The sequence below is a fragment of the Antennarius striatus genome, chromosome 12, assembly GCF_040054535.1.
Source record: "Antennarius striatus isolate MH-2024 chromosome 12, ASM4005453v1, whole genome shotgun sequence".
In the NCBI taxonomy this organism is placed as follows: Eukaryota; Metazoa; Chordata; class Actinopteri; order Lophiiformes; family Antennariidae; genus Antennarius; species Antennarius striatus.
The window spans coordinates 16,988,410-16,999,275 of NC_090787.1; the positions used below are offsets into that span (position 1 = coordinate 16,988,410).

At 42.2% G+C, this 10,866-nt stretch overlaps 1 protein-coding gene and 3 non-coding genes across 6 annotated transcripts; 2 read left to right on the forward strand and 2 right to left on the reverse strand.

The window, feature by feature from the left end:
- Positions 1-1,058: 1,058 nt before the first annotated feature.
- Positions 1,059-1,140, forward strand: trnas-uga (transfer RNA serine (anticodon UGA)). Its single transcript has one exon. It is a non-coding gene; the product is annotated as a tRNA-Ser (tRNA).
- A 625-nt stretch (positions 1,141-1,765) lies between these two features.
- Positions 1,766-1,837, reverse strand: trnah-gug (transfer RNA histidin (anticodon GUG)). Its single transcript has one exon. It is a non-coding gene; the product is annotated as a tRNA-His (tRNA).
- A 749-nt stretch (positions 1,838-2,586) lies between these two features.
- Positions 2,587-2,668, forward strand: trnas-cga (transfer RNA serine (anticodon CGA)). The gene has a single exon. It is a non-coding gene; the product is annotated as a tRNA-Ser (tRNA).
- A 979-nt stretch (positions 2,669-3,647) lies between these two features.
- On the reverse strand, positions 3,648-10,601 carry cracdla (cracd like a). Of its 3 annotated transcripts, none has more exons than XM_068329650.1 (10): positions 10,455-10,601; positions 9,249-9,309; positions 8,915-9,053; positions 8,688-8,823; positions 8,440-8,589; positions 7,221-7,469; positions 6,027-7,140; positions 4,889-5,817; positions 4,413-4,533; positions 3,648-4,338 (listed from the first exon to the last, which is right to left on the reverse strand). In XM_068329650.1, exons 2-10 carry the CDS (start codon positions 9,295-9,297, stop codon positions 4,142-4,144), a joined length of 3,084 nt encoding a protein of 1,027 aa, XP_068185751.1. In that variant the 5' UTR covers positions 9,298-9,309; positions 10,455-10,601; the 3' UTR covers positions 3,648-4,141. The 3 variants fall into 3 exon arrangements, 2 of the variants coding, with proteins under 2 accessions (XP_068185751.1, XP_068185753.1); XM_068329652.1 differs by having other exon boundaries at positions 9,249-9,339; XR_011037696.1 differs by having other exon boundaries at positions 4,203-4,338; positions 4,882-5,817.
- Positions 10,602-10,866: the final 265 nt, after the last annotated feature.

Sequence of the window (10,866 nt, forward strand, 5' to 3'; positions counted from 1 at the left end):
AAAACCTTCCATGTGGGACTGTGTCCTAATTTGGACAGAAACTGCTTTACAGCGTGGCATATGTAAAAAAAAACAAACAAACATTATTTTAATTTCTAAGGTTGGTTTAATTTTAAAATATTTTTGTTTTGTTTTGCCTAGTTTCTTTGTACAATGCCAAAAAAAACTGTAAATAAGTATGTGTAAACCTTGAATTGTACAACTTTCAGCTGCAATGATTACGTTCTTGTTCCACATTCCTACTTGTTGCTCCATTTAAATATGAAGCTAATTATTTGCCAGTTAATCTCTGCTCCTTTGACACATAATAACACAAAAAAACAACATCAGAAATTTCATCATTTAGCATAAGGTATCAGCAGCAGTGACGCTGAATCACATTTAACATTACTGAGGAATATCTGGAAGTGCTTTTAGTGGAGATTGACTAAGAAGAATTTTTCAAAATGTCTGTCTCTTAATATAATTTTAAAAATTATATAAAATTCAATCCACACAGTTAGGGAGGAGAACCACTAGCATTGACAGCACCACTTTAAGGTTTGTTTGTTTTTTAAATTTAGTATACTTTAGTAATCCTCGAAGGGAAATTAAGAGCACACTCTTACAAACACAAAAAAATGAGCAACTTTGTAAAGGTGGACAGCACCTTGGCAGTGCTCCAGAGGTGAGCTGACACCTCCTACTGTCAGCTTATAGTCCAGGCAGCTGGGCGAACCACCGATCTTTGGAATATTGGATGACCTGCTCTACCACTGAGCCACTGCTGCCCCAAAAACTTCCCTCGTGCCATGTCAGGGACTTCTTTCCCCTGCCTAGACCCATGACAACAATTGACCCTGAGTGTAAAGTGAATATGATGCAGCGGTGCTTTAATAATGTAAAGTTATTTTATTTTATTATTTCATAATATTTCATATTCATATTTTCATTTGACTTTAAAATATCTGATTGTTACGGTAAAATAATAATGTGAAAATGTATCATAACTACAAAAATCCAAGTGAACGTGTTTTGAATGAGGACGCGTGTGAACGGGGATTTTGCTTTTCCATGGAGTCACGGTGGCCGAGAGGTTAAGGCGTTGGACTTGAAATCCAATGGGGTTTCCCCGCACAGGTTCGAGTCCTGTTCGTGACGAGTTTTTGGGGGCAGCTGTGGTTCATTTGGCAGAGCAGGTCATCCAATGATCCCAAGGTTGGAGGTTTGATTCCCACTCCTGCCCAACCACCCGGTATGTGAGAGGTGTTGCCCACACAGGTTCCCTCTCGTCATGTAGCCTCAACAGCATTTCATATGTGCTGTTCCAGCGTGTTGGCACCTCACTGATAAGTCACAGCATTGGTCTTCCCATCTTTTGCTGCACATGTGCGAGCTTCTGATGTGATCTGATGTGACAAAGTTTTGTGTGTGATGGATGTGAGTGTGAGAATCTGATCACATGATTTTCTAACTAATATATTGAGACTATGTGCAATGAAAATTGAGTGCCGAATGCTGAGCTGTCTAGCGGATGCAATGATGTAAGGTGCTGCATCGGTCACAAGACACTTCAGTTAATTGGTTATGGCCCAACCATTGACTTGATCCAAATTGTCAGCAGTGTGACTTTGTGGAAAGTGTTGCATTTCCTCCTACTGTCAGCTTATAGTCCAGGCAGCTGGGCGAACCACTGATCTTTGGAACATTGGATGACCCGCTCTACCACTGAGCCACTGCTGCCCCAAAGGCTTCCCTCGTGCCATGTCAGGGACTTTTTTTCCCCTGCCGTGACCCGGATTCGAACCGGGGTTGCTGCGGCCACAACGCAGAGTACTAACCACTATACGATCACGGCAAGCTACTGAGGGACACTTATTGAAAAGAAACTACCAAAGCTCTTATAGATGGGGCATGTGGGTGGATGGCCCAGAGGCAAAGTTCAGAAGGGCAAGAAAAAAAACAAACAAATTCATTACATGAAACAGTGGATGGCCTGGTCCCTTTAAGAAAAAGAAGCTATTTCACAAACATTTACCAGCGCAAGGTAGAAAATATTCAATAAAAATGTCCATTTTGAGGTATTTATCTGTGCAGTCCAGCAGTTCAGGTGGCAGGAGGGTAAAATCAATGACAATGAATGACAAATCTCGTCCATGAAGAGACAGTTACCCTGATAAAATGAAATAAATAAATATTGAAACTCAAATGGCAGTAAATAAACATGCTCTACCATGACCAATATTACCTGCAGAAAAGGAAGCCCAGCTCACACAACCAGCAACACAAAACACAAGGAGAGTCTAACAAAGTCAGCAAACATTTATCACTTCCTGTTTAGGCATGTGACCCTAGGGCCTAGACCCATGACAACAATTGACCCTGAGCGTTAAGTGAATATGATGCAGCGGTGCTTTAATAATGTAAACTCATTTTATTTTATTATTTCATAATATTTCATATTCATATTTTCATATTTTCATTTAAATTTAAAATATCTGATTGTTACGGTAAAATAATGATGTGAACATGTATGATAACTAATAATCCAAGTGAACGTGTTGTGAATTAGGATGCGTGTGAACGGGGATTTTGCTTTTCCATGGAGTCACGGTGGCCGAGAGGTTAAGGCGTTGGACTCGAAATCCGATGGGGTTTCCCCGCACAGGTTCGAATCCTGTTCGTGACGAGTTTTTGGGGGCATCAGTGGTTCAGTTGGCCGAGCAGGTCGTCCAATGATCCCAAGGTTGGCGGTTTGATTCCCACTCCTGCCCAACCACCCGGTATGTGAGAGGTGTTGCCCACACAGGTTCCCTCTCGTCATGTAGCCTCAACAGCATTTCATATGTGCTGTTCCAGCGTGTTGGCACCTCACTGATAAGTCACAGCATTGGTCTTCCAGTCTTTTGCTGCACATGTGCAAGCTTCTGATGTGATCTGATGTGACAATGTGCCCAGCTTTGTGTGTGAGAATCTGATAACAAAATTTTCTAAGGTTTTATTTTGTTAACTGACTAATCACATTGTTGTAGGGAGCCAGAGCATTTCAGTTTTAACAACCCCATTTGAATTCACTATCCATCATGTGCATATGAACAATAATCTGAGCAATGTCAAGTTTTTCACATGTTGTTTTCATGTGTGTGTACAGTTATGAGGATAGTGGCCCCTCTGCACAGAGGTCTACCCAGATACGGCAGGGGACGACCAGGTCCAGATCTCCACAGGCTCAGCCATACCATCGCTTGGAGCCCTGGAGAACTGGAGATGGCTTGACATTGCCCAAGTCAGGTACTTCATGCCATGGAGACCACCAGGAGCCCGGGTGGACAGTGGTGCAACCTGTTCTTGCACCTTGTGGACATCGCAGCCGCCAACGCCTACATTCTTCACTGTGACATTGCCAGTTCAGAGGTGCCAGGGGTGGACAGGAGCAGCAGATCGGACAGGAGGGGGGTATACCACACTCCTGTTGCCATTAACACCAGTCAGCGAGCCACAGAACACAGGATTTGTCATGCTGCCTTCCAGTGGACAAACGAGTGAGCCTCACCTAGTAGAAATGTAAAACCTTCCATGTGGGACTGTGTCTTAATTTGGACAGAAACTGCTTTACAGAGAGGCATATGTAAAAAAAAAAAAACTACATTATTTTAATTTCTAAGGTTAGTTTAATTTTAAAATATTTTTTTTTGTTTTTTGCCTAGTGTTTTTGTACAATGCCAAAAAAACTGTAAATAAGTATGTGTAAACCTTGAATTGTACAACTTTCAGCTGCAGTGATTGCGTTCTTGTTCCACATTCCTACTTGTTGCTTCATTTAAATATGAAGCTAATTATTTGCCAGTTAATCTCTGCTCCTTTTCCACATAATAACACAAAAATACAACATCAGAAATTTCATCATTTAACATAAGGTATCAGCAGCAGTGACGCTGAATCACATTTAACATTACTGAGAAATATCTGGAAGTGCTTTTACTGGAGATTGACTATAAAGAGCTTTTCAAAATGTCCGTCCCTTAATATAACATTAGTATTTTAAAAATTATATAAAATTGAATCCACTAATAAAGCAGCCTTTAAAGAGTTGCATCTGACCCTCGCTGAAATTCAAAGCCAGTTTGTCTTCAGGATGGGCAGTTATACATGTCTGCTTCTCTCAGTCCATGGACTTATCACTCCAAGCCATTGACTTTCTCTTTGCCAGTTCCATCCAGGACGGCTGGCCACTGTCAGACACGGACTGCAAAGCTGATGTTATTGTGGGTGAAGAGGAGGGTGATGAAGATGACGGCACATTTTTCCACAGCCATTTGTCCTCACGAGTTCTGTCAGGAACTTTGATAGGACCGGTATCTGAAAGAGAAATACTCGACTATTGAACACCACCCTGGTATCCTTGCAGTTACAATAAATGTGTGTCGTTGCACCTGTAGGATTCATCACTTGTCTTCCATCTGGTTTATTTTCTTTGATTTGAGATGCTGATTTGGCTGAGGCGGGGGGTTCACCTGAGGGCGGAGCCTCTGTTTGCTCTTTCTTCATGTCCACCTGATGAAAAGTGCACATGAAATCATCTGCTAGGGATAAAATCGGTTTAAAATTGGTCATACTGTATTTTTATTTTACTCAGAACATATTCCATGAATATCTTTAAGCAACATAAATCTGATTTTGTCAAACAAGAACTAGATGTAACAGAAGCTGATGGTGTTTGGTTCTCGCACCAGCAGACCTCTATTTCAGAAGATAAAAAATAAATTTGAGACTGGGTGCCTTCAGCAGTGTTGGGGTGTCCAAAGACACGAGACACTTGGTTTCTGGTTAGTTTCTGATTTTCATGGGATTTGCCACTAACTCATTTACATTTAAACATAGTAATTGTTTACAAAGAAGTACCACAAACCCCCTTGGTTCCAGGTGGAGTTGTCCATTCGGCCCGTCTCTCCAAAAAGGCAGACCTCTGGCCTGCAGACCCAACCCAGAGGCCATATCTGGGTTGAAGTGATGAAGTCTCTTTCTGTTGCATGCTGGCCTCTCCTTCTATTCTTCTCAAGACAGACCCTGAAAGAGGAGCTGGTGCTGATGACGTGGTAGGAACTGATGCTGGAGATGGTGTGGATTTTACAATGTTGACAGGGTGAAGACTTTGATTTCTCCAGGGGGGTTGCTGCTTGCTTGAAGAAAGGTTAGATTGAGCACTAGACTGTGTGACACTCTCTTGTGTCTCTGTTTGTGTGTTGTTTTGTGCAGACGCAGACTGTGAGGCAGGATTTGTATTTGGACGTGACTGAGATTCATTTGTTTGTTTTGATGTCTGTGTTTCTCGAGAGATGTTTGATTGAGCAGATGTCCCTGATATCTTTTGTTGCACACCCATTAGTGATGGTTTGATAGTCTGTCCTTCGCTTCTACTTTGTGCCTTTTCTGCCTGGCCTGCATCAGTTAATGGTGGGTTTGCTGCTTCTAGTGGAGTTTTACTCTGTTGTATTGTCACAGTCTGTGTCTGTACTTGTGTTCCAGTCAGTGTCTCTGCTTCATTTGACGTCTGTGCTGATGGTCGAGTTGCTCCCTGCATGCTTGTAAATTCTCTGGGAAATTTACTTGTAAAAAGCTGTTGGAGGCTTCTGGTCTTTTCTCTTGCCAAGCTCATCCAAGACACCTCAAATGGAGCCGGCTGGGGGAAAGACTTGGGATCCTGAGGTGTTGCAAAGGCAGAATCAACTTGTCCGGGATTTGGGCAGGTTGTTTCCAGTTCCTTTTGTATGTTGGGGGGATTGCAGGTCAATGGAGAGGAATGCTTGACTGGAACAGAGGAACCAGATGAAGCTGGATCTGAGGAGTGACAGTTTAGACAATTGTGGTAGCTCAGTAAGGTAAAGTTTTTGCAGTGATCAGTAAACAGGTGTAGCCCTAATAATAACTCTGCAGTGATTAATCACATTGTGAAAAACTCAACATGCCTCAGATTAATGTAGAAAAAATAGTTTCACAGAATATAAATCATTTTAAAGTGAACACGATGAATCAATGAGAGTTCTCACCTGTCCCTGTGAGGTGTCCAGAAGTGGATGGTGTACAAGAGATGTTTGTTGACGGTGTTTTAAACAGATCAATGGCATTCTGGAATATTTCCTTCCCTTTTTGTTTGTCAAATTGCTCCTCAAACCCTGATGGTTTTGGATGATGAATAGAAGAGGCATTAGATCGAAATCTCTGGGATGTAGAGCGCAGTTTAATACCAAATGCTGGCTTTCCTTCATCCTCCCCGACCTCCTGCGCCTCCACCGCCTGCTCCACCACCTCCGGCCTGCTCTCCAGCTTCACTGCACTTATAGTTACACCTTTTGGTGTAATTGATTCCTCCTTTTTGAGGTTGTCCTTCTTGTCCCATAGAATCCCTGAACTTCTGTGGGCTCTCACAACGATGGGACCCTCTGTTGGCTGTATGTCTCTATGTTCTGCCTTTTCCTTCATGCTTGACCAGGATTTATCCTCTGGTCTTTGCCTGGCTTCAGTCTGTTCCAGCACCTCCACAAAACTGCTTGACTGGGGTCTTTCTCCACTTCTGTTTTTGGCAGCCGTGATGGAGAAATGGAATGACCCTGATCCCTGGACTGACCTCTTTATTACTCTTGTGCTTTCTGTTATTATTTGAATCTGCTGGTGAACGGAGGAGGACTTGTTTGCCATCTCCGAGCTGAGAGTAGTAGAGAGCTGGTTGGACGAGAATTGAGTCCCTTCAGCCTTGTTGAGTGTATCTTTCTTGTCATGAGACATGAGTGGTTTCTCAGACCCTTCTTCTCTTTGGTCCTTCAGGCTTAATGGCATAATTGAAAAGTGTTGCTGCTCACTGGATATTACATCTGCTGGTATCTCAGGATTGACTTTTACAACCTGGGGGGGTTCAGACGGTTCTCTATCAGGAGGAGCTCGGTCCAGTTTAATAAGGGCTAAGCTGGACGATATGGATGTTTCGTTTGTTGTGATGAGCACGTTCTCCTGGGATTCTGAAGGACATTCAGGTGTAGAACATATGACCTCCCTTCCCTTCTCTGTTTCTAATGTCACCTCCTCTAGAGCACTAAGCTCTTCCTCATTCACAGTTGCTGGCTGGCCGATGGTTTTAAGGGTTTCTAAGTGAGACTTAGAGTCAGTCTGCAAACAAAGGAATAGGAAGAAGGTAAGGGAAGTACAATACATATGTCTTCACAAAAGAAGTATGCATGTTTACACACTGCATCAAGTCTTCGCTTGGTGCTCGCCCTCTGGTTTTTGGGTTTGATAGACATCCGGTGTCGTGCAGCAGAGTTATCCAAGCAGGAAGTGGACTGGGCTGGAGAGCTGAAGTCCACCGGGGGCTCAATAACAGCCGGGTTGGAGATGACAGATGTGGTCGACTGACTAAGTGCAGTTTGGGCCACAGGCTTTATAGGTGTAGGTTTCAGAATAGGAAAAAGTGAAAGAGAGAGTGGTTGGAATATCGCCTGAAAAGACAAGAAAACCATAATAAAATATTGAAAAGTGATTATATTTGTTCTGTTATAACTAGCTTCAAGTAGACCATTTCCTACATTTCCAAGCTAGAAGGACATGAACGTCTATCTTCTTGATACTTCGTATGGCAAACAAATTGCTTGAAAAGACTGAAGCCAAAACTTAATTGATTCTATTAACTACAGTATGTCCTTTGTGACCAAAGCCTGCCATAATTTTCTCTCTGTCATAGACCTATTTGGTTGTCTAGACACTATTTTTTAAACATATTATGTATTTAATTTCATATAACAACACAAGTTAATATGAACACCCCAAACAACCAACAAAAAGGAAAAAAACAAAAAACATAAATATCGTTGAGGCATCAGACATATATTAAAAGCACAATAAATACAGGAGGCTCAGACAGATGCCCGGACTTTTTATCCTTTTAAATAATTTAATAATAGATCAAACCTGTTGTCTAATCACAACTTAATAATCAGTGACTTCACAAACTACCCATGCTCCTGATCTCTAAGGAATACGTCAGCACACATTCCTTCCTTCTTTAATATTAAGAAATGCATCAATAATACTAAACAGAGCAGTGTCCAGCAGCTGTTGGTCTATTATGTGACCCAAATGTATGATTAAACAGCTTTGTGGGGACACGGAGAAGGTACAGAATTCAGAAAGCATTAAATAAATGACATGAAAATTTTTGAGGGTTTTCATAGACAAAAATACAAAAACAAAACAGAATTTCTTTAGATTTCACCGGCGACCATCACAATCAAATTTCAGTTTTAACTGTGGACTTGAACCCTTAAGAGGTAATAACTGGAATATGTTGCATAAATGTTTGTGGATATTGAAAGGATGCTAGGTGTTCTTTCTCTTGACTCTAATTAGTTGGTGAAAAGTAAAGCTTGTTTGTTGAGGATGCAAGTTTAACATCTGATTATCTTAAATCACCTTGCTGTGGGCTCCCTGGGTTGTGTCCCCTACAGATATCTCAGGGGGAGCCTGACGAATGCCGTCATCTTCTGAGCAGCTTTTTTGTTGCTTGACTGGCAGAACCAGAGGTGGTGGACCCAAATGCATCTTCTGTTGCTGCAGCTTCATCTATAAAAATGAAGTGTTTTTAATTAAGAACGAAGTGTTTTTAAATAAAAACTACTTATTTTTAAGGCCCAATTCGTCACAAATGCAAACTGCAATACCTGCAAAGTTTTGATCTTGCTGTGAACATTCTCCTGGGAGAAGACTCTGGTTGGTTCAGCATCTGTCAAGACCTGATCATCCAGGAAGATACTGTCATGGGAGACTGCTCGCGATCCCATTTTGCCCGGAGAGCATCTGTGGCAGCAGGTGGGGTAAAATAGAAGATCGTATATACTACAAAACACAATTGCGGAAAGCAAACATTTATTTCAAGGTGCTCACTCACGTCAAATCTTCCTCTGATCCAAGTCCTCCCCCTGCTGTAATGTCGCTGACTGACTGGCTGAGGTTTCCTTCCTCACCTGCTCTTTTACTTCTCCGGAACAGATGACTTTTCAAAGACTTGATCTTTGACTTTTTTCGTCCTAAGAGAGATTGAGATGGATCCAGGTCACAGCAGCCCACAAATTGAATTGTATGATCTCTACATGGGCATTGATTCGTGCATGGTGTGTACCAGGCAGAAATTACATTGTTTAAGTGATAAAGCCCTTTATTATAGTCACTTCAATACGTCCTCTTTCCTATAACACTTATGTAATACAGACAGAGGATCTCACCTTGACTGTCTTCAGCACTTTCTTCTGTGTCTCCAACAAGAGAATCCATTGGTTTTTTCCCCTGAACAAAGCGCAGAGCAGACAGAAACTTCTGTAAGGAAAGTTTCTAATGAGGAGCAGCAATTATGACAACAATGAAAATGAAGCAAACACTTTTTAGTGGCAACATCTAACACCGTGTGATCACACTTATGATTTCTTCCCCTGACAAAAATGCATTTGAACCTACTGCAGTCCTTTGATTTCCTGAAGATAAAACACTGCACATGAGGTTCAAAGGTTTATTGTTGTTATCAGGAACAGTGCAAACTTTTACTGTCTCAAGGCGGGGCGTGCTGAGGAAAGGCCCTTATTATTAAGAAATTATGATCTAAAAAGCTTTTATGAGAAGAAGAGCTGGAAAAACAATACATGCATTGACCCAAAGAAACATTACCGCTACAGCAGAGGATATCAATTGCCACACAGCAATACAGCAGTATACAAAAATATTGTGATGTCACAGAGCAGAGCAGTCTGGGTAATGTATCAGATTTTATGAACGGAGCAAAAGCTAAAACCTCTGTTACGTAACACTTACAACAATATGGTTTCACCAGCGTCTGTGAATCATGCAGCTTTCACCTTGTAGCCAAGGAATTCTGTCAACAGAGACTGATCCTCCACCGCATGGGTGCCTGATTATGACAAGATGTGTCTAGCTGTGGATAAACATACAAAGTCCACACTGCACCTCTCGTATCACCCAGCCTGCTTTTAGAAAACAAACACCCCCCCTGAATGCAGCATAAGTGTATCAATAACCTGGTGAAGGGGAAATGGTATACTTGACTTTCACAACACTTGAACCACTTGACCTTCACATTTATCACTAGTTTGTGTGGGGATACACCACCACAGTGTGCCAAAGTATGGCCCCAGTATAGGGCCAGAGGATACAAACAGGATAAGTGGATTATTGACATTGCAAGCAGATCCATGTAAGATTTTCAAAGCACTATAATCCGCAACAAAAAAAAAGATCATGATCCTAAACCTCACTTCAGATGTGCTGCACCGCCACATTCACCTGACATAAACAGCAAGAACCCTCACTTCTCAATTTGAAACCCAACACACACACACACACACACACACACACGCGCACACACACACACACACACACACACACACACACACAGGCAGCGCAAAAATGAGTGACCTCACCAAGCGTACAGTTGCAGAAGCTCGGCTTGTCTTCCTTGTCTTTGTCCTCCTCTCTAAGCTGAGTTGTCTGGTCTCAGCTGTGTTTCTGCCCTGATGTTTAAGCCTCCTGTCGTCCACATTTGCAGACAGAGGGAGATGCACAGGAGAACTAGAGAGGGAAGCGGAGAAGAGAGCTGAGAGAAAAGCAGGCAGGCAGTGAGAGAGCCAGAGATGAGGGAGAATGAAGGACACTTCATGACAGGGTAAGCAAATGCACAAAGAGAAAAAGAGGACAGAGGAGAATGAGAGAGAGAGAGGGAGAAAAAGAGAGAGAGACAGCAAGAGAGAGTGGGCGAGAGAGATTTGTACTCTATTACATTAGTGGCACACAGTGGCCCTCTGCGCTAAGCTCCTTATAAAACGCTAACCTGAT